We start from the raw sequence: 24,463 nt of genomic DNA, 5'->3' as shown, positions 1-24,463 counted from the left end.
TTAGGACAATTTCTTCAGTCACATACTTCAAAGTCCACTTGCCTATATAGTCTCTCTCTCTCTCTCTCTCTCTCTCTCTCTATATATATATATATATTCATATATTCACATATATCTATATAAAGAAACTACATATAGACTGTATATGTATATATAATACATTCAGCAGAAGCCAATAATATACTTAAAACACTGAGACAATGCTTTAACAATTCTGAAGAGAAATGTCTTCCATGTACGCTTTTATACCCAGCTGGCACATCTATTGGTGGACACAGACACGGACATCTGCAGGCATGCTGAGGCTTAAAGGGTTTTCCTCAAAAGGAACATTTCTTAGGAAGCTATTTGAGGTGAAACGAAGAGAAAGGAAGACACAGGATGTAGAAAACAGTGAGCAGAACGAGTGGAATACGGAAGAGAGTCTCCAAAGCACTGCTGAGTAAGAGTCCTAGACCTCACTGCAGAGCCCTCTGGGAGTGGGTCTTGGGAAATGAGGGCAGTAGGGATGCTGACAACTGACAAAGGTGCAATGTGCTGATCGCAGTGACAACTAGAGACTGCAGGAACAACAGAATACAGTTTTAGGCCAAATATGAAGCAATCAAGTCTAGGTTAGAGAAATAAGTCAGTGACCTTCAGGAAGAAGAATAGAGGTCATTCCTAGGAAACACCCAGATAAGTATAAAGTAGAAGATATCTGGATTATTGTGATGAAACCTAAGTTTCATTAACCAACACTGGGAAAAATAAAGATAATTCAAAATTTTAGGACAACTACAAGGTAGCCGTGGCATAGACAGGCCAGCCATTTACCAAAACTGCTTCTTTTTCTTCCTGAGCTTAAAGCTGACCCCAGTTCCTAGCTTCCATTGCAGTTAAGTGGGACCACAGAGCTGAGTCTAACCAATGCAGTCCAGTGCATGTGTGGGGACTTGCCCATAACAACCCGGGCTCTTTCCTCCCTCTACCAGCTGGATGGAGACAAGGCTGACAGCTTTGATTGAAAGCCGGATGTGGAAGTCCCTAAATCATCATTAATATCAGAACCCACTGCCAGTCAGAGACATCGTTTGGAGTTTAATGTGAGCAAACGATATTTGCATTTTAGCCTGCTAATATTACATTAACTAAACAAGCAGAACAAGAAGGCCTTGGTCCAAATGCGAAACACAAGTAATTAAGGCATTATTATGAATACTTGAAGCTAAGAAAGAACTCATCTGAACTCTCTTTGAGTAGTGTAAGGACTGGACATTGGAATCATAGAGGAGGAAGTCTCATTATAGGCACAATACTTGGCTCTATGATGAACAATATTTACACACTTATAATAATATGTGTTGTTTATTGCTTTTTAGAATTTATACAAATTAATAAGGACTTAATTATGATTACAGAATAAAATATGTTAACAATTTTGATAGAGAATAGAGAGGGAGAAATGGATTATAAGACACACTGGAAAGAGTAGAGGAAAGAGTAGAGTATTCACATCTTATAAGTCAGAGAGACCAAAAATGCTGGAAAAAAAATAAAGAAATAAGGCATAAAGGGTCAAGGATATTATTTAAATTTATTAAGGTAATATAGAGAAATCTAAGTTAAATTGGGAGAAACAAGACATGGTAAATGGGAGTGATATAAGTACATTAATATCCATACCAAGATGTCAATTAAAATTTTTAAAATTGATAAAGCAAGAAAAAACAGTATAAACAGATATAAGATAATAATGACAAAAAAAGCGCCCAAATGGTTAAATGTTATTGAATGTCTGCAGCATAAGAATATGGGTGTTTCGATGGGATGTTCCTTTTCATAGTAATCCTCTCAGTGCTATTAAGTTTTTAAATTATGTGCATATGCTGCTTAAATGAAACAAATTTTAGTAGAAGTGAGATGATACAATCAAAAGTATAGTCGTCTTGTTATAATGTCTGAATCAAAAACCTACAACATATGTCAACACAATTTGAAGCTTTATTTTCATGTTTTTATTATAAGATTAAAACTACTTTCCCTGCATAAATCTCAAAGTGATTTGAGGTACAAACAGGATCATGCATTGATGGGCTTCAGCATATTTACAAATTGAGATTATATAAATGTGATTTTTAGATGCCCTTCTGTGGTAGTTCATATGAGTTGTGCACATAATGTTAGTACAGGCTAATCTGTAAAGTGTAGAATATATAAAAATAAATTATTTAGGACAGCTTGTAATTGAAAAGGTGCAGAGCTATGACTTTGGGGATCTCAGCTCTGCGATTGCTGCTAAGAATTATTTTCTGAAGCATACCTTTCAAATATTAAGTGCTCCATCACTGCAAGAATTAAGGCATGCCAAAAGGTGATATTCAGGGAAGAGAGCATGAATCTCTGGCTGAAATAGACTAGTGTTTGCTCAGAGCTGGTTTATTTCAAATGGCATATGCCTAATATAACTGTCCTCTCATCTTCCAAGAGTATAATCTAGTGTAGCCTTTGGCAGCCCCAGCAAGAGCTCACATCCCCAAACATCTTCATGTTTCCCATGTGATTAGATACATAGATTAAGGCAGTTGATGTATGATCAGGCTAATGCTTACAAAAATCAGATCCAGAATTGGAGAGTTGTACTGGAAAGGGTCATTTCAGGGTCTAAAGGAAGACATTAAAAGGGCCATTACCTCCAACCGGTAGGTAAGCCAGTGTGGGCAAAGGGCTACTTCTCCCACGGGGCTTCTTGGATCAAACTGTAAGTTCCTCATGAAGGAGAGTTTTCCAAATATGGATCCTTGCCTACTTCCATTCTGTCTTTTTGTCTGACCCTATCATACATGCAGAGGCAATGGTCTGCTACTCATATTTGCCATTCAAGGAGAGTACCTTCTTTTATGGATTTGATACGCTATGGCCCTCCAGTATCCTGGAGCTCAAAGTAATTTATAACATATCCTGGCCCCTAATATTATAGTCTTTGTGGTTTAATAATAAAGTAGGGGAAACATAAAGAAAATTAAGAAGGCACTTAAGTCCTAAGCTGAGAGCATCTAATTTATCTAGCTCCTTCTTTCCCTTTTATATTTCTCCCCTGCACACCATCCTGCGCATACAGAAACATCAAATCTTTGTAAAGACTAGAAGAGACAAGAGGAACAATATACAATAATGAAATGAAATTAAGGAAGGTAAAGTATTAAGGTGAAAATTCCAGGATAAATGAAGAAGATTGAAATATTATACCTCTAGAAAAAGAAAATCTGATCTCTCATTCTTGAAATAAGTCAGTTTGACACTGGTGTCCCATGTAAGGGAATTAGTTTTAGGTAGAGCTGACTGACTTCCCATTTTATTATGAATTGACTTTACTAAATATGTGGTTATATTGGTTTTATTTAAAGAGCACCACATGACTGTAGAAATGGTACACACATTTAACTGCTGTTCAGGTTGTGTCAACACATGGAGTTAAATGTAAATTTTCCACACTAGCAAAAGTCATTGTAAAAGGATACAGTGGTGTTACTTTTAGTAACACTATTAAGAATAATTCTCATTTGGGAAACAAGGCAAGCCTCAATAAATTTAAGGAGATTGAAATCATCTCAAGCATCTTTTCTGACCACAAGGCTATGAAATTAGAAATCAACTAAAAGAAAAAAACTGGGAAAGTCAGAAATATGTGAAGACTAAGCAACATGTGACTGAACAACAACTGGCTCAACAAAGAAATCAAAGGAGAAATTAAAAAATACCTGGAGATGAATGAAAATGAAAACAAAACATCTCAACTCTTATTGGATGCAGCAAAAGCAGTTATAAGAGGGAAATTCATAGCAATACAGGCCCAGCTCAACAAACAAGGAAAATCTCAAATAGTAATCTTAAACTGCACCTAAGAGAACTGGAAAAAGAAGAACAAGCAAAGCACAAACTCAGCAAAACAAGGGAAATAATAAAAACTACAGCAGAAATAAATGAAATAGAGACTGAAAAAACAGTGGAAAGGATTAATAAAACTAAGAGCCGACTCTTTGAGAAGATAAAAAAAATTGACAAACCCATAGCCAGACTCACCAAGAAAAAAAGAGTGAAGTCTCAAATAAATGAAATTAGAAATGAAAAAGGAGAAATTACAATGGATACTGCAGAAATACAAAGGATTGTAAGAGAATACTATGAAAAACTACTTGCCCACAAATTGGATAACCTAGGAGAAACGGACAAATTCTTAGACTCATACAATCTCCCTAAACTGAATCAAGAAGAAATAGAGAATCTGAGTAGACCAATCACAAGTAAAGACATCGAAATTATAATCAAAAATCTCCCAAAAACAAGAGTCCAGGACCAGATGGCTTCTCTGGAGAATTCTACCAAACATTCAAAGAAGATTTAATATCTATCCTTCTCAAACTATTATGAAATGTTGAAGAAGGTGGAATGCTTCCTAACTCATCCTATGAAGCAAACATTACCCCAGTACCAAAACCAGACACGGACAATGCACAGAAGGAAAATTACAGGCCAATATCGCTGATGAACATAGATGCAAAAATCCTCAAAAAAATACTGATAAACCGAATACAGCAATACAGTAAAAGGATAATATACACCATGATCAAGTGAGATTTATTCCAGGGACTCAGGGATGGTTCAGCATCTGTAAATCAATCAATGTGATATACCACATTAACAAAATGAGGAACAAGAATCACGTGATCATCTCAACAGATGCAGAGAAAGCATTTGACAAGACCCAACATCCATTCATGATAAAAAACTCTCAATAAAATGGGTATAGAAGGGAAGTACCTCAACCTAATAAAGGCCATACATGACAAACCCACAGCCAACACCATACTCAATAGTGAAAAACTTAAAGCCATCCCTCTGAGAACAGAAACAAGATAAGGGTACGCAACCTACCAACTGGGAAAAAATATTTGCAAATCATATATGTGACAGGGAGTTTATCTCCAAAATATATAAAGAACTCATACAACTCAACAATAAGAAATATGGAAGATATTCAGGATATCCAAGTGACAAGTCCTTAAATGTGACCAATTAGTTGAGGGGAATCTCTGAAAAGACAAGGGAAATGGGACAGAGGTCTGAATTTTGAGACACCAATCTTGACAGTAGAAAGGTGGAAAATACTTCATAGCGGTAAGAAAACAAAGAAGAGAGATACAACGGACCTCAGGAGCATGCACAGAGAATGAGCATTTCAGGAGGAATAAGGGACATTTGGAGTAGAAAATACTCATAATAGGAATTTCCCTAGGACAGAAGAATAATGTGAACACGGTATATCTGAACTCTGACAACTGCCAGCAGGGATACCTTGAATAAGTCACATTTCCTATCCAACCCTCAGATTTCTTACTTGTAAAACGAGTCTTTAATAAAATACCTACTTGTGAAGATTAAACGTGAAAGAGTAATGCCTGGCCCATACTGGGTGATCAATACATACTAGCTGGCAGTAGTAGGAATCGCAGTGGGAGGAATATGCCATTGCTAAAATAATTAGCATCAGGGGATTTCATGAGACTACAACATTTAACAGAAAAAAATGGAAAAAAAAGGAAAATATTTGTGAAATAGCATAGGCTAAAATAAAAACATACTGATGAAAACAACACACTGTCATGTGATGACGTCTAGCTAAGGCACTGAACTGGCCTGGTTAAGAACATGGATTAAAAGGCAGACACGGGCGTGAGTCTTAACTCATCACAAACTATCTCTGCAACCTTTTGAAAATTAAATTTTTGTTTCTTTACCTGTTAAATGAGTGTCAATAATTGTTATTTCAGTGGGTTGCTGTGAGAATTAAATAATACTATCAGAGTAGAATGCTTAGCACATTTTCTGACATTACACTAAAACCTCGATAAACATTAGCTACCCTTTTCTTTTTGAAACCATAAGATGAGTTTTTCTTAGGAAAGTCAAAACCTAAGAGTCGAAGTATGCTCTTTCCTAAAGTTATTACATCAGTAAAATAATGTTAAAGCAAAGGCTAAAAATCTCAAGGCTTCGGGAAAAGCAATTTTAACCTTGCACCAAATCATGACGATGAGCACTTGGAATGGTGCATTCCTTTATAAACACCTTATCCCAAAAGCCAAAGAATGTTGAAAGAGTCCTTAAAAGGTATAAATTAATTATCAAAGGATGCTTGTCAGGTTTAATGAGAAAAAAATAAAAAATATACCATCAAATCAAGAAGAATGTAAAGATGTATTAAATCTTAGAATGCTCTGATGAGAGGTGATAAAAATATGCAGAATTCCATAGAATTTGAGAAACAGAATTAAAAAAAAATTTGGATATTCAGAGAACATACATCTAAATTTCTTATTGACCTTATACAGTCTAGCCATGGTTTCTTAGGTAACGTACGATATTACTTTTGGGAACAGAATGAGCTGACACAAGAAAACCGAGCAGGATGTACCTTCTTTTCAAAGGAAACTATTGCAATATCAGCTCCAAAGCCAGTGACTTAGTCAGGTGTCAGTTCACAACACATTGTTGTTGTACAGTACATACCTCTGCAGAAGGGAGCTGGGAAGTCCCATGATGCGCCGTTCCCAGGACTAACAATGCAGGTCAGAATTGCATGACCTTCCAAGATATAGCCGGAGAGACAGCTGTACCGGATTTTGTCTCCTATGTTGAATCTTGTTCCGTGGAGAACTCCTTTCAATATTTCCCCAGGATTTCCACATGTGTGGCTCGGTAAAACTAGTGGAAGAAGAAAGGAGAAAGAAATAAAAGTTAAAGATTTTCTATTGAAATCAACTTATATTCCAAAACTCGACTTTTAAATTATTTTTAAATTATTAAACTAATTTTTAAGCCACCTTTAAATTATTAAAATTAGCAAACCTAGCACAAAACAATTTTAATTTTGCCTAAAATTAAAAAGAAATGTATTCATGTTTTACAATATTTGCAATTCAGTACTTTTGTAAAGATTATTTTAAAAGCATAGGCAAATGCATTTTGATAAGAGGGAATAACACAGTTCTGCTTAGATGTAATGCTCTGAATGATGTCTAGATTATTTTTCTAATTTTGAGATTCTACACTCCTATATAGTTAGCAACCAGATAATACAGTAGGATATAGATATCTGAAAAAGTGATATCAGAAATAAAGCATGCGTTAATATTCACGCCATATTTATCCTTATTGTTCCAGGACCAGCACTGGCTGATACACATCACTAATCAACTTTCGAAGAATATTTGATGGATAAATAGCTGAATTAAAGAATAAATTAAAGATCTCATTCATTAACCTATCAGACTGAAAAAAAATTGTGCCCACTATTATATTTTAAGCTGTCTGTAAGGCTTTATGCATTTCTATAGTGTCTGATTCACAAAAAAGTTTTAACGATCAGTTTTAACAATAGGAGGACTGTATTCACTTGCATTTCAATAAGACGGGCTTGATCTGCTCTTGCTTGACCGTCTCACTTTTTACACTGAACGTTTCTCCGTGTGAATCAACTGCCTGGAAACTCAACCGCCATGATGCCATTCCATGCGCATGCAACATAATGTGGAATGTAATTCCTGAACCATTAAGTTGAGTGGATGAAGTTGATGATTGTGGCTATTGCCTCCCTATTTCCGGTTTAAGTTTAGCTTGTCATCAGTAAACCAGCTGCTATTACGTAGTATTCAAATAAACTGAGAGTCCTACTATTTAAAAAAGGAGTGATTTCGAAATAAAAAATATTTCTAAATGAAAAAAATTAAATGATTTTATATCTATATCCACTTGTTTGAACGGGTATGGGGGTGCATTTTGAGATATATATATACATATGTATAATGTAGTGTAATTTTTCTGTTTTATTTTTCTGTGAATGGAGAAATAGATAGAACTTTCCTATTGAATGGGGAGGGATTCTCAGTGATTTTTAAAATGCATTTATTATGACATTATTTAAATATATACAAACAAAGCTATGTAGAAACACAGAAAACAAATAGTACTATTTAGATATTTAATATTATGACATCTATAAAATCACTTTTCCCATAGTCAAAGTGTGTTCAGTTCTAGTTTTTAAAAAATAATTTCTGAAAACAGTCTACAAAAACCTGTTTGACAACACAATAGAAAATAGTTCAGGATAGTCTACAATCATCTTTGCTTCTTTTACAAAAGAAATTGTTTATTTAATCCCACATTCACTATCTCTAAGACAAGACTTTTATTTACAAAAGATTGTTTATAAACATTTTTAACTGTTTCAGCATTTAACTGCCTATGATCCTCTCAGGTAGGGAAGATTTGAATTTTATCTTGGGGGAGCATTTCTCTTAATGACTCAGGACACCTGTCACCCAGCATAAGCTGGGAACTTATTATCAGAGACATGAGGCTGCTGAATCTCTACCATGCGTGGGGAGAGAAAGAGAAAAAGGGGAAGGAGAGAATTTGTAGGTATGAATACTTTTAGTTTTTGTCGTCCTCATCCAGGAATATTTAGAATTAACAAATCCTTACATTTTTTTAGGGTCTTTATTATTTTCATTAACTGTTAGTAATACTTATTATTGGAAGACACATATTCACTATGGACTGTGTCCAGATATACTGTTTCCCCAAAGACCAGACTCTTTCTGTGTAAATCTATCAAAGATCTTAAAACCTGATAAAGGTAATGACAACAAGTAATTGCTTTGAGAATTAGAAAAAAGCAAATGAGCCATCTGAAAACTGAACATAGTCTACACAACTTTTCCATCCATTTTTCTATTGAAAATAGCAAGAAATCATTTTTTAAAATTCTCTTTAGCACAGATACTATAATTGTTGCACAGAAAGATCATCATAACAAAAGTACAATAAAATATGAAATAGACCACAAGATGCTGCTGCTGCATGGACAAACTTCCCACTATATCACCCACAGCCTATTTAAACAAAAGTAAATAATAAACCGTATGTAAAAATTGACTGTGCAATGATAGTGCCAGAAAGTATGTAATCGTACTGACTTCAACATTTTTGATGGAAAAAAACATTCCTGAAAACAAAGGTCTTCTTAAGTAGGCTTCTGAAAACATCCATGCCTTAAAACTTTTAACAGAGAGTTATAAGTAATATTTGGAAACATAGACAAATAATAAAATTCAAAAAGAGAAATTATTTCTGCTGTTCCACATCATCAAGCTAGGAAAGCTATCTTTAATAGGAAGTAATGTAGATGTTAAAATTAGCGACCATCAAAGAAAAAAGTAGTGATAAATGGAGCGTGTACCTGTATCTATAATTAAAGTCATATCTCCAGTTGTTGCAGATGATGTGTAGTTGTCGGCTGCCCTCTGTAATAGCAATGGCCATTGGTGCCCTCCACATGCACAAAGCCCTGTGCAGTGACGGGCATTTCTAGTTCTGGGCCATATAGCTTCCTCTTCTGTAAACTCGTCCCAGCCACCTTAGACCAGTATAAAGTCTCCCTTTTTGTTCTTGTCTACAGATCCTGTGTTTATCTTAACATCTTGACAACTATATTAGGATTTGAAAAATGCCTATCAAACACTTGTCCTCTGTACAGCCTCATTTTCATTTGACAAGGGAATGGGATGGGAAAGAGAACTGATAGGAAGTCTCTGCTTTTACCCGTACTAGCCCCGTTCATTGACTAAAAACATGTCCCTGTCAGTATTTATTTCACAGGGCACAGTGAGGGGATTGAATGAGACAACACAGGTCTCCAAACATCCATTCTGAATCACACTGCATTGCACCCAACTGCCTCCAGTCTGGACCTTGAATTGGTCAAGATCAGAGCAGCATCTTTTCATCTTTGTCTGTATGGTGTCCAGAATAATGTCTATCCCTCAGCAGTGTCTTGCTAATATATATCTGCTCAACTGAACAATAAATAAGAATATCAATGTAAAATATATCACGTATTCTTCCAGATATATGTACAATAACTAAAATTTACATAGCTCATAGTTTGGTGGGAACAGTGGAAAACAAACGATATTTTCAGAAACTAATTGGACAAAATCATATTTTGGAAACCGTGAATCAGTAACAAATTATAACTTTAAGTCACTTTTTTTCCATATCTGGATAAAAATGTAAATAGTCCTCAGAGGCCTAAAATGAATACAAGAATTTTGAAAGTCCAACAACAGTTAAATGGGAAAAAGCTATTAAAAACTAATTTGTAAAGTTTAAAGTAATTGATCGCTAATACAAAGTTATAAATTTATGATTTAAGGGAATGAAGATTTTTATTGTCAACCAATTTTATTTTAGAAAAACATTATTAAAATTTTAATGTGAACAATGTCAGTAAGCAAAGAGAAATAATTGAGGATGAATTAAAATATATACTTCCAGCTGCAAACAAGAAAAATGCAAAAATGCACATAATATTATAAATGCATCCACAATTTCATTTAAAAATTATCAAAGTAAACTAAATTGTGAAAAATGAATGAAATCATTACATTTCTACATAAAGATTTAAGACTCAGACATGTAAATACTACCAACATATGAGACTCCAGCGGCTGGGAAAAACTAATTTAAAGCAAATAAATTCAACCCAATTGTCATTTCTGCCACTTTCATTTTAACTAATTTTTAACCAGTTTCCCTGAAGATAGTGAATGTCCCTTTGTGTCTCCCACAGTAATGAGTTCACATTAAGTATTTGGTAAAAACTTATTGAATTGACTTGAACTCCACTTTTAATTCCCTTCAATCCTTCCTTGAAGTAATTTGCACTCTTTCCCATAGATGCTTCAAGAAAGAAATTCTTATTTGGGTAATGGGAATTCTGCACCCAATGCAGGCATTCGGTGATGTGAAAGAATTTCTTGAAAGGAACACTGGGCACCGTTCTTTCCTCTCATGGCAGGTTTCCATCAGACCTCATGAAGCCAAGTGTGTACACCAGGGCTTGTCACACAGGCTGTCATTCTAATTAGGTTCACTGAATCTCCCTCCATAACCCTTTCGATTTGGCAAGTGCATATGGTCACAACTCAGTGACTTAATTAGGCTCTCACATCAAACCTTTAACCCAACTGTTTAAGTGATGGAATGAATGTCATATGAAATCCCCTTCCAGGAGAAAAGTGCAAACATGATACTACAATAAAATATAGCATTAATATTCATTGGGACAAGAAAATGGGAGAAAAGTTAAGTGAACAAAAGTGTGGACTGCATCAGCGGAGGAGCAGCATTTGTAGCAGCTTGTGTACAATCAATGAAATATCATTAGGTGAATTCACTTGGAAAGTGGGTCTCCCAAGGTGCATGTCAGATGAGGTATTTAAACTTTGAATTTCTGGTCATCTCACTGCAGCTTAAGGAAGTAAAACTTCAAATACTCACATGATACACAATACTTGAAACGTAAACCAAGAATATGAGATGTGTTTGTCCATAGATGTTTGCCCTGCACTCCCACCCGCCACCTTTGGGAAGGATGAGAAAAATCTGACTATGTAATTTTCAGGAAGATTATAAAAATCAGATTTTCAAATCTCGAAACCTGACATTTCTTCTCTGCAACTCTCTGAATCATGGCCAATTCTTGAAACAGGAAGATGCTGAGATGGCAGTTACATGACAAAAGTAAGGAGGACTTCTCAGTAGGGAGCAATTATTTAGTACCTTCCATTTCCAAAATTGCGTTCTCCATGGGAAAAGTAACAGTGAAGGAGAAATGCCGTGGAAATACCATAACTCTGAAAAGAAACAGGAGCTAGATGGGAAGCACTCAAAGAAAAAGTGATCTTGAGGATATAGAAAGGTGAAATAGGTAGTGTTTTAAGTATGTTTAAATGTGTAAAGTGCCAAGGTTTAGCAAAATGAGAAGGGAAAGACAATTTTTAGACAAGTCGTTGTGGTAAGTGTCTATAGAAACAGACATAGCATGGTGGGTTATGGGCATCAGATGTGGCATCAGACAGACCTTTGTTTCTACACTGGAAATAGACCATATAATGTTGGACAAATTACTTAAATCTCAATTTCCATGTCTTGCAAATGGGGTTGAAAAATAAAACCTACCGATGTGAAACATAAATGAGATAATGCAAGTAAGACAGTTAGCAGGGCCCTTAAACGAGAATAAGTGGTGCTGGCCCCGTGGCCGAATGGTTAAGTTTGCAGGCTCTGCTTTGGCGGCCCGGGGTTTTGCTGGTTCCCATCCTGGGCATGGACATGGCAGCGCTCATCAGGCCATGCTGAGGCGGCGTCCCACATGCCACAACCAGAGGCACTCGCAACTAGAATACACAACTATGTACCAGGGGACTTTGGGGAGAAGCAGAAAAAAAAGAAGAAGATTGGCAACAGACGTTAGCTCAGGTGCCAATCTTTAAAAAAAAAAAAAGAAGTGCTCAATGTATGTCAGCAAGTTTTAATTAATCTCCCAATTCTGAAGCACCATGCCAATTTTAGGGAAATAATACAAGTTTCAGAGTATACAGGGATTCTAACATATACCAATTTCAGAAACAATAAAACTAGAAAAAAGTCTGTTGGAGTGGATATTATCATTAAAATGGGAAAATAGTTATTAAAATGGGAAGGAAAGGGGAAAGACACGCCAGTTCTATTTTTAGGTTATATTAATTCCACTTCATTATTCCTGCTCCATTATAATAATGATTAGTAACACTGATACAGCACTTGGTATGGGCTAGACATTATTTTAAGTGGCTTATATGTACGAACAGTGTATATGAAGTACCACTATTGCCCTCATTTTCTAGAGGAAACTGGCACAGAGAGGTTAAGTAACTTTCCCCTGGTCACACAGCTGCAAATATTGATGGTAGGATTTGCACATGATGGATCCAGAATTTCTACTGTTCTGCACTATAGTAAACTTTCTTATGAAAAGGTTGTCAACATCAAAAGAAATGATAATGATAAAATGCCATCAAATCTGTAGTTTTCTTAGTAGAGCTTTGTTTCATATAATAACAGGGGTATAAGGATTTGGGAGAGTTATGATGTTTCCTCATGCAGAACCGAGAGCAAAACTATCATATGGGGTTTCAAAATAATGTTTCTCGCTCTCCTGGTAAATTTGCAGGGTGGCAGGCAGGCGCCAGGAGAGACTCTAGCAAAGTTAACACAAGCCAAAGGACCACTTTTGAATGGATTTGAAATCTATAGACAGGCTTTTCAAAAGGCTTTGAATGGCAGTTGGAAGACATTATAAGCTTATGACAGGTGAGAACACAAAACTGCCTGTTGCAAAACGATTTTGGCTGTGTGAAATGGCTTTGGGGAAGCGTAAAGCATTTACAGTAGGTGAACCGTGGGATGATCAGATGGTTTCAAACTTTGACTTCTCTAATTGATCCTTTCATGGTCTGATATCTTGAAGTTAAGGGCAGATGTTGTCTTAACTGCATAAACTAGATCCAGGAGTAGCTGGGCCATTGCCATCCAAACAACACAGGCCTTAACCAGATATAAGTTACTGCAAAACTATGACAACAAGACTTAAATAGTAAATCAAGAGTTAACTACTGAGGAAGAAACAAGAACATTAGGAACAATTCATAGATGGTGACCCAGTTGGAAAGGATGCAGAAATATGGCCACGCTGGCCCTTGATGCAACATGATAAATTTAGTTGTGAACATTGTTATGCTCTTTGTTTTCACATCTGTAGAACATCTCCATGAGTGTATCCTGGAGTGAGCAAGAAAGGGATAAGGACCAGGAAAGTTGCTGAGTTTCTTCTCACTGAAAGAGTAACAATGGAGAAAATACTACAGAAAAGGAATAGGGATTCCAGGTTTAAATCTTCTGGAAAATCCTCAAATAATGAGTAAGGGGGAAATAATCATGAAACTAAATAGAAAAATGAGCAAAAAGTTAAGAGCAGGCCCAGGTAGAGAGCCCAGGAGTCAAGTCGAGAAACAGTCATGGAAGAACGGATGCTGGTAACATCAAAGGTTGAAAATTAAGCATAAGTGATCAGCATACAAAGAGACCATAGCAATAAGGAACAGCACAAGGTGCACGGTCCAATTATTGTGGAATTCTCAAAAAGAAAATGAAAAGTACATTAATTTTTTCAGGTCAATTTACATATACTCCTGCCACATGGTAGATCATAGACCCTGTCATTAATGATTTACAAGTAAATCATTTTTTCTGACCTTCTTTCTTTCTTCTTCTCAAAAGCAAACTTTATAGTCAACAAATGGGTATTCGGTGGATTACATGTGTCTCAATATTCATATAAAGATAACATAAAAATATTTCTAAAATCTGCAAAGGAAATTTAAATAAATATGACCACAAGCCCTCCCAGGTATCAGCTTAATGAGAACATGGAAGCTACCAACAACTTGAAAACTTCTCAGAATGACCTCTGCCCTGTGCCAAACGCTGCTGCTGTTTGCTCTCTAATACACGATATTCATGTGATGAGGATAACGTCATCCATTCCAAAGGTTAAATGTTATATTAAACACCACTAGGGGGGTTAACAAATTAAATTAAATTAAATAGATTCCAGGAAACAATTCCAAACTCTTTCTCAGCCATGGCTTATTTAGTAATTCAAATAAAAAAGAATTTCAAAACTCCCAAAAATATTACTCTTTTGGACAAGCTTGAATATATACTACTTCCTCTTTTGGTCAAGTTTGAGTATCAAGGGTTCGATTTACCATCCTGCCTTGATCAAGTTTAAAAAAAGTCAAAATTAATGAAAAATGGCTCTCAAACAACTGCACATCAGGCAGTGTCGGAACATGCTCCCTGAGAGACAGAAAACAAATGAGAAAGTCCCTAAAATTCCTCTAGCTTATTGCCTGGAGAGAGTTATAGGACTAAGGCACAGGGAGTGGAAACCCAGGTTGAGTCTGGCAGTCTCCCTGAGTTGAGGAAACAGAGATGAGAGCATGAGGAAGTCAAGGAAGCTAAAGTTCACAGGAGATTGAGGATTCCAGAGACCTGCAGATGGCCCCTCTTGAACATCAGGTGAGTACTGATCAATGAAAGCATGCAAGGAAATTACCCAAGGCAACTGGAAGAATTACCAAGAGATTAGAGAGAACAGCCCCCAGAACTCTCACAGGGCTGAGAAGAGTGCCTGCTCCCAACAGTCAGAGCAGACATCTTCATCATTCATGGGATAGCAGTTGGAGTACCGGGAAGGCTCTAGCCTCAGGAGTGGGAAAAAATCACTCTAGAGTAAATGTCATCTGGGTCATTTAATAAGGAATCTTATAAGCAACCTGATCTGACTAGGGTGAAGCTAGTGAGGTGCCTAGCATGCAAAATCTAGGTACTCACTGTCAGAGTTACACAATTTCAGATTCACTGCTTGTACAAACCTGAGAGTGAATGGCTATCTAAAATTTTCACCCTCAATTCCTAACTTGCCTCACCCTTCATCTAGCCTTAAAAAGCAATAGGTGCAACAGTCAAACTGTTCCAAGAAATTTAACTACATCCATAAAGAAAGCTCAAGAGTATTTTTCAGAATAGAAAAATATTTAGCACCCACCAAAGTAAGTAAGAGTCATGGTGTCTGACATCCAATCAAGAATTATTAAGCATGAAAAGAAGCAAGAAAATACAATCCATAATGAGGAAAAAAAACACACCATCAATCAAAAATTAGCCAGAAATGACGCAGATGGTTGAATTAGTAGACAACACTGAAACAGTTATAATAATTGTATTCAGTATGTTCAAGAAAGTAAAGATTGAACATGTAAACTAGACACATGGAAGAGAAAAAGGCAGAGACTGTCAGATTTGATTGAAAATAAAACCAATAATACACTGACTTCAAGAAACATATTTTAAATATAAGGAGATAGATAAAAGCAAAATGATGGGAAATATTAATGAAAAGAACACTAACATTAATCAAAAGGACACTCAAGTTGCTATGTTAATACCACACACAATCAAGTTTAATGTAAAGAATATTACCAGAGAATAAAAGGGTTATTTCATAATGAGAAAAGGGTGAACATAACAATCCTAAGCTTTTATGTGCCTAGTTACAAAGCTTCAAAACACATGAGGCAAACACTGATAGAACTGCAAGGAAAAATGGAGAAAGCCAAATCACAGTTGGAAATTTCCACACTACTCTCTTAATTGAAAGAGCAAATATACAGAAAATCATTAGGGATAGAGAAGGCTTGAAAAACCCTATCGATCAATTTCTAATTAATTAATGGTTAAAGAAGTCACAAGGGATATTAGAAAATATTGAACTAGATGAAAATGATAAAACAACATATCAAAGTTGATGGATGCATCAAAAACTACGCTTAGAGGGAAATTTACAGCATACAACATTTATACTATAAAAGAAGAAAGACCTCAAAGGAATCACTTCAGCCTCCATTACCAGTAACTGGAAAAGAACAGCTAATTAACCCAAAGAAATAAATATTGAAGACATAAGTAGACATTACTCCTCAACAAAGCTGTTAAAAATTAACGTGTATATATTTCATGGCCATTTTCCCCAAGAAATCCTGACTACATGCCAAGTTGTTCCTTGTGACCAGACTGCAAATGCGAAGATGCCACGAATCCTGCCCTGGAGATGGCTCACAGTCTGGGAGGCAGCAGATGAGGAAACAAGTAATTACAAAAGAGCATCTTAAGAACGTGTGTACAGTCTTGTGCAAAGAGCAATGAGAGTAAGAAAGAGTTTGAAGGCTTGGACAAATGAAGTGACTTAAAGGAGGAAAAATCGTACGTATATATGACATCATATATATATCAAGCAGACTACTGGTGGAAGGGACCACCAGGCAGGCAAAACACGAAGCAAGGAGACATGAACTGCTTTGGAAGGAGGAGTTTTGGAGAAAGCTCATGGGTGAGGGTAGCTTTAGGGGACCGCTGGGTGGCCATCTAGAAAAGGTGAAATGAATGCAGAATGGTCAAACTTGAGCTAGAAAAGACCAAATGCATTTCATAATTTTATCAGTGGCAGGCAATAGGTGACAGTAAACGTTTATTTTAGTGTTCCAAATTATAAATTTAATTATCTTAAAATTAAGAATATTTACCACTTGCTGAGCATCTGGATCAAATACTCAGGCACTTTATATGTGCTATCACTAATCCTCGCAAGTTTCCAAATGAGGCATCAGTATTCCAACTTTATCTATACAGATGAGACCAAGAGAGGTGGAAGAACTTGATTGAGGTAACACAGATGAACCCAGGATACTTCCACCACACCATACTGTCACAATTGTGTCAATATAGTTGAAATGCTTTTAAACGAAAAATGCAATGTTAGAAATAATTTTGGGATAGTTTAATAGAAAAAAATAAAACTGAAGAGCTAGGACCTGGGTCCCTGTCCTTTCTTGTCCATTATCTGCTTTCCTCTGTGTTACTGTATTTTCTTTTCCATCTTAACAGTGAGAAACATGAGAGATGGGATAGACTTGTCTGTTATAAATGTTTGAGATTTTACACAACAACCACTATTTCAAAGGCATATAACTTCTACTGCCTTTCTCAGCACTTCTTCCTGCAAACTGAAAAATGTAATTGCTAAAGGGAAAGTGGAGAAAGTGTCTTGGAAAATTAATGCAAACTTTAGAGATTTAACAGAATGGCAGTCTTCAGCGACCATTTCCTTAGTAGGACACTGTCTTAAGACAAGCTATAGGATACCCTAGTCAACGTTCTTATATTCCAAACTCTACGATTCTCGGTCATAAAAAAGGTTCAGCTTGCCCTAACTGCAGTCACATCTCTGAGGCCAGCAACCCCCTCAGAGGGAGGGAGAGAGTCGTGGAGGGTCAGGCAACGTCATTCTCCCTGTGCTTCTACCACTGGTCAGCTGAGTCACTGGAAGCATAACTTAATCCAGGTCTCAATCTCTTCTCCAGCAAAGGGAGAAGAGCTACAACCTGATCCCCTAGGACGTGACTCTTGACACAGAGGTTTGGTTGCAGGAAGCTGACCTGGCAGAGCTTGTGGATAACACCTGTCAGGGAGAGAAGGCAGCAGGACTGGGCAGAGAAAGGACATGAAGGGCAGTGCCGTCAAGACAAAGGCCTGGGCAGATCCTACAGGGGCTGTGGGTTGGGGTTGGTCCCTCAGTGTTGTCTCAAAGTAGAGAGACCAGAGCCTTTACAGCAGCAAAGCCCAGTTATTAGATACGGGCTGCTCCCTGGACGGGTGTCACCTCAGACACAGCAGCTCTCTTGGGTCAGGATCAACTCCTGGAGAGTGTCGCATGCGAGAGCTCCAGCTGCCAAACCCCTCCCATGAAAGGTTTAACCCCTCTTTTAAAAACTTTCATCATGGCATCTGAGACTTGTCATTTTTAACATCTAGTTCCTTGAAGTGTTTTTATTTCCTATGTTATAATTAAGCACTTTTACCAAAACCTTCAGGTTTACAAGAAAAGCTGTTACAAAAAACTTTGTGTTTAGGGCATTGCGTGGCGATAGCAGAAGCGGCACTAGGCTAGAAAGCGAGTGTGGTCTTTTGTGCATGATGCACTTCATGACTGACTGCCAGTCTGGCCATGGAGAGGTGGGATGGGGCCAGTGGGGTGGGAGGTGCCCAGCCTCGGAGCAAAGAATGTGAGCAAGCAGCTGTAGCGCTAACTAGCTTAGAAGCAAGAAGCAAGACGAAGCCTCTTATTTTTTCCAACTATAGTAAAGAAAGATTATCCTTGCAGGGGTAAGCAGCCAAAAAGAATATCAACTGCGTATGATAGGAGCAGAGGAAATGTTTCAAGGACACGATAAGACAGTGCTGCATTAGAGCTAATCAATGGAAAGCTATAACAGCAGGTGGAAGAAAACTGGCTTGGAGCAATCTGACAAGCTCCTGATGCTTGAGGCCAAATGCCACGCTGAACATGAGGTGCGGAGCCAGCTGAGCTAGAAGGAGAGCGAGAGGACCACAGGAAACAGCTGCAGGTCCCGGCTCAAACAGAGTATGCGACATTTCAGAATGAGACAAACTCAAGAATATTCACGCTATTAACGGTGACTTAGAAAAAGAGCAAATTACCTTTAGGAAGAGGATTATAGCAGAAATCGCTTTAAATGGATAACCCAGGACTCAAACCAATAACAATAAGATCCAATAACTAAAATAAAACATGAGAACACAAGTGACCTATAAAATACAAAGACCACATTACATAAATGGAGGTAATTTTCAGATATTTTAAGAGATGGCTTCCTAGCATCTTCATCACCCACTTTCTCTTTCAATGCTCTGGGCATTGCTTTATTGATTTTTTTTTTCAATTACGACCTTTAAGCTTGCATTTATGTACACACCACACACACACAGATGATGTATGTTTTATAAATTGCATAGAAAAATTTACATCTGAGTAATTCAAATAAAGCATTTTAGATCCTTGCATAGGAAAGTGGATCTCATTTAAATAATGGTTGTATAATTTTATTTAGATATATAATTTAGTTTTTATGAGACTAAGCTTTAAAATCACATCTAATTTTAAGACATTTATATAGAAAATAATAAAAGGAGTTTAACAATTTTTAAAAATCACAGCATCCTGCTGTGAAAAGTCATGTGGCATTATCTTTTATTTCTAATTAGTGAATTCTTGGCTGTCACTCAGTCTAACCTGATTTAATTTTTCTTCTATTTGCTGGTCTTCTAAAAATAGGCTTAAAGTTATAGACATAAGCAGTTTCAGTTTACCAGGCATTAATATATTACTAATTCATGATTTTCACATTCATTTGAACCGAAAAGCTCTTTCCAAGATTGAATTCACGTAAATAGCTCAAACTTTATTAGAAAGAGAGTCTTTTGGAAAAGGTAAAATATACTTCTGTGTCATGAACTATCATATATATATATATATATATATAATTTGTAGACTTCAAATCTTTCTAATTTCTAAAGACCTGTTGATTCTAAATAATTCCATCATAACAAGGAATCAGTGTATAGATAAAATACATAATGTAAAGGTTATTTCTATGTTAAAATTCTTTTTTGTCTAATTTTTTTTCCAAACATTTCCTGAACTTTAAAGTTGTTCTAATTCCACAGACAGAAAAATTAGAAAGCAATGTCGGGGTTCTGGGTGTGCTCATTGCTACTGGGGAGATCCTTGTTTCTATAGCATCTCAGATAACAGAGCAAGAGAAAATATGTGCACACTAACTTGTGTGCATACATATCTCTGTGAACATTTCTATAGGTATCCACATGCATATTGAACTAAACATGAGTTCCTACTGATGTCTCCAACTCTAATCTATTACCACTGGGATCATTCTAGCCTCCTTTCCTGGCTCATCTGTAACCTCCCACTCCGACAGTGAGAAACCGAGCTCCCACTTCTGCCATCCTCTTACTCAGTCTTAACTTCCAGTATACATGCATCGTGATTTCAGAATTGTTAACCCAGACACCAGTGAAGGGAAAAACCGACAACTTCCCAGCGTGCGGACAGCGTCGTTGTCCAGCTCCTTTCGTCTTAATCTTATAGACACCACTCATTTCCAGAATTATCATCAGCACCTTCAGCGCCTTTCCCCAGCCTCTTCTCTCCATTCCCGTGACTGTCACCTCAAATTCATGCTGCCTCATTTTTCTAGTCCACTGGAACAGCCTCTTCAATATTCTTCTTATTATCCCTATTCCTGTGCGCCTGGCCGTCCATTTTCGGCATAGCACAACGGGGACTTTTTACAACACAAGTCAGCGCTGGCACTCCCCTAGAGAAAACACTCCAGCATCTTTCTATTGCATTTGGAATAAGCCCCAAACTCCTCACAAAGGACTGCAACGCCCAGCGTGGTCTGGCCTCTCACACGTCTCCAGACATAACTCCCAGAAGACTCACTGTGCTTCCCCCACACTGGCCTTCTTTACGCTCCTCCTCAATGATGTGAAGATCCTTCTCTGCTCTTGGCCTCCACGAGCTCTCTTACCTTCGCATGGGTCACTCCACTTCTCCCCTAGACCTTACAGTACTTTTCCTATTGTCCATGTCTCAGCTCGACTGCCACCGTTTTTCAGAGGTCTCTCCAGCTTGGCTTATCTAAAATAACTCTCTTCTTGCCACCTAGTATTTTCTATCACATCTTGTTTTAGTTTCTTCCTGACATTACTCCTGTTTTAAGTTATTTTGTCTGCTTGCTTATGGCTATCTCTTCCCCCTAGAATTAAGCTGGATGAGAACGGAAAGCTTAGCTCTCTGATTCACCTTTGTATCCACAGCCTCTGACACAGTACTTCACAGTGGAGACTCCATAATCTATTTATTGAATAAATAAATTAATGAATGAATGCCAAATTGTGCTCGAGTGGGAAATTCTGAATTTCCAAGAAGTGAAATCCAGTATTTATCTAAAATGCTGATTTTTAGCTTTTTAGGAAAGGTCTTGCATCCCAAAATAATTTCTAATACTGCAAGAATAAACATAAACCTACCTTTAAATAAATCGTCAGTTGATCGACATTCACAGCAATGATTAGGATTCACCTGCTCCATAAGGAGAGGAAGGCTGTGTATTTGGTAGAAGTAACATGTCCTAAGCTAAAAGTACAAGACACCCACAAAACTCAGCCCCCCAAGGTGTTAGAAGCCCTCTTTTTCTTTGTTTTGAAGTGCACTGCCCTGAGCTACAGCAGCTGTATTGAAAGGGAGCACCAGGGAAAAAAGGAAAAAGACAAGGAGAAGAGAGAAGAAAGAGAAACAGCATCCTGCTGTGAGTCTGTGAATCGGGGCTGCTGGCAGCAGCCCTCCTTCAGACAGACCTTGTGGGCACAGTGCCAAACTTTGTGGATTTCTTCAACAATTTTACAAAGCCTGCACAAAAACACACCTGAGTTTTGAAGAGTCAAAAAAAAGATAGGACAAAGTCAAGTCAGACTAGACAGTTTCTTTTAATTTTGGCATGATACTGGAGGGCTGATCAAATTCCACAGCATAATTTAGTTAAATGAGGCTGCAAGGTTGAACCTGCTGTGACAGAAGTAGAAGTTTCTACAAATATAAAGGGAATGCACATTGTTGCTACTCAGTATCTCTATGACCTAGCACAAAAGGCAATTTAGAATGAGCAGAGAAAAGAGACTCAGACAATGGTCTGGTATTGCAAGCAAGTACTCTAAATGTTCTCAGATGTCCTAAGTGCAAAGTGACCCTTGTGTGTATGTATGCAGACCTGGGAACGTCTGCTAAAATAGGGACAGGATAATTTTTCTATAAAGGCAAAGGACAGTTTATAAAAAAAAGTCTATAGAAAAGGCAAGCAATGATCAAATAAAGACAGAGACACAACTGCTGGTTACAATGTGGCTAAAATGTCTGCTGTGGTAAGGACCATGAAATTCTGGCGAATACCTGGGGACAGCACCAGATGTAACACAGGCTGCCACTTTGAAAAAGATTGGAGAATGATGCTGACGTGTATTGAGCGGTTACAGTATGCACAGGAATTTGCCAATTATATTAATACATATGTTATTTTTATATAATCTAATTGTCAAAGATCTGTTTGCTACAAGCTCTATATATCACGGATCCTGAATGCATTATAATGAGGAGTGGTTTTGCTCACTGCAAGACTCTGATCATCTTTAACTGGGATTGGGGATTCGTTGGGGAATTAGCTTCTGCTCAACTACCTTCTCCAAATTTATTTTGCTAGAATTTCAATGCAACAAATTTGAGGAAACTGGCTGGAAAACACCAAATATAGCCTTTCTCTCTACATCTATTAAGTATTTCAACTAGTAAGAGATATTGAGAGGGTCTCCAAAGGAAAACAATTCCAACAACATCCACAATCCCATAATCAGTAAGGGGTATCTTTGCTACCATCATGATAAATATTTTGCTCACCACCACATTATAGAAGAGCAAGTGAAATTCAAACACCTTGTCATATGCAGATTAAAAGAAGTGCAAGGTCTTCTAGATTTTCATGTGGACATGTTACTATTTGGGGCGTTATACAAGATTTTAAACCAGTGTGTTTTAAGGGCCTAATTTTTATAAAAATGATCAATAGCATTTACTGAAAGTTGAGTGAATTATTAGCAAGGCTTAAAATTAGTACTATAATTATGATGAGAATAATGTAAAGAAGATAAATATTATTTATTCAACATATTCACTAATTTTCTATTATTTGCATTAAAAAATACATAAGAATCTTAAGAGGAGGCTTGAGGGGTTACTGTTTTCGCCAGAGTGGCTGCAGCCACTGGGAATAGTGGTCCCCTTGCCACAGGTGGAATACCTGTGAAGATCACTGTAGAGTTGAATTGTAGTCCTATCTCTGCTTATGGGCATCTCACTACGGCAGAATATTAATGGGTTCTCAATAGCTGATCTCTCCTCCTTTTTTTTTTTTGCATGGAACTCCCCTCTACCACCATCAAGTTTTAGCTGATGTCAATGGACTGAATGTCTGTGTCCCGTAAAGTCTGAGCCCTCATGAATGAGATTAGTGCCTTAATAAAAGGGACCCCAGAAAGCTCTCTTGCCTCTTCCGCTACCTGAAGACACAGATAGAAGTGAGCAGTCTGCAACCTGGGAGAGGGACTTCCCCAGAATGTAATCATGCTTGCATCCTGATCTCAAACTTCTGGCCTCCAGAACTGTGAGAAATAAACTTCTGTTGTTTATAAGTCACTCAGTCTCTAGAACTTTGTTATATTAGCCCCAATTGACTAAGACAGCTGACCATCTGACCACACAGAGAGACTTATTTGACCTCATCTCTCTTGAAGCTGGGTGTAGACAAATGTTGAAGTTGAGAGCAGTACGATGTGATGGGAAGTGAAGTATGCAACCTCCAGATTATCATAAGGAAGCTGCTTACCCTTTACTTTCTCTTTACTCTACTTTCAAGCTGGGGAGGCAGTTGGTGGGGTGATCTATCCATGACCATGCAGATAAGGATGGGGATTTGGGGCACGGCTACCTGAGTGAGTAACAGATGGAAGTGAGCCATCTGCCCAACCTGGACTCCCTTCCAACCCCTGAACTATTGCATGAGAGAGAAGTAAACCTCCTTCTATCTTGAGCCTAGAAAGTTGTATGCTGGAGTCCTTCTGCTACATTAGTTTAGTCTATGACCAATCTAATATAATTATCTAACATTTCTGAAATTATAACTCTTATGAGCTCATCACTCTTGGTAATGTACTATAATTTTGGAAGTATATAACTGATTTTCCTACCAGACTATAAAACACCAATCAGGATACTTAGGATTAATTATGTAATGAATGGATCCCAGAAGAGAGACTTGAACAACTAAGCTTAGTAAATGCTAATTCATGTTTATGCAAAATAAATGTTTGGAAGTTTTGTGGTAGGTCATTTTCTGAAGATCTAAGGTGACATCCACTTTCAGCAGGATGTGTAATTACGGAAATAGAAGCTCCATTGACATCTATTTGTCTACAGCAGCAACAG

At 37.2% G+C, this 24,463-nt stretch overlaps 1 protein-coding gene across 1 annotated transcript in view; it reads right to left on the bottom strand.

The window, feature by feature from the left end:
- The window catches only part of CSMD1 (CUB and Sushi multiple domains 1), a 1,825,670-nt gene that overhangs the window by 941,937 nt on the left and 859,270 nt on the right, over nucleotides 1-24,463 (bottom strand). Inside the window, exon 4 of the mRNA XM_046648453.1 lies at nucleotides 6,550-6,744. Coding sequence (XP_046504409.1) covers nucleotides 6,550-6,744 — 195 coding nt within the window. The remainder of the gene's footprint in view (nucleotides 1-6,549; nucleotides 6,745-24,463) is intronic.

Source organism: Equus quagga, chromosome 22, assembly GCF_021613505.1.
Source record: "Equus quagga isolate Etosha38 chromosome 22, UCLA_HA_Equagga_1.0, whole genome shotgun sequence".
In the NCBI taxonomy this organism is placed as follows: Eukaryota; Metazoa; Chordata; class Mammalia; order Perissodactyla; family Equidae; genus Equus; species Equus quagga.
The sequence above is the reverse complement of the archived record's forward strand: the minus strand, read 5'-3'. Positions and strand labels throughout refer to the sequence as shown.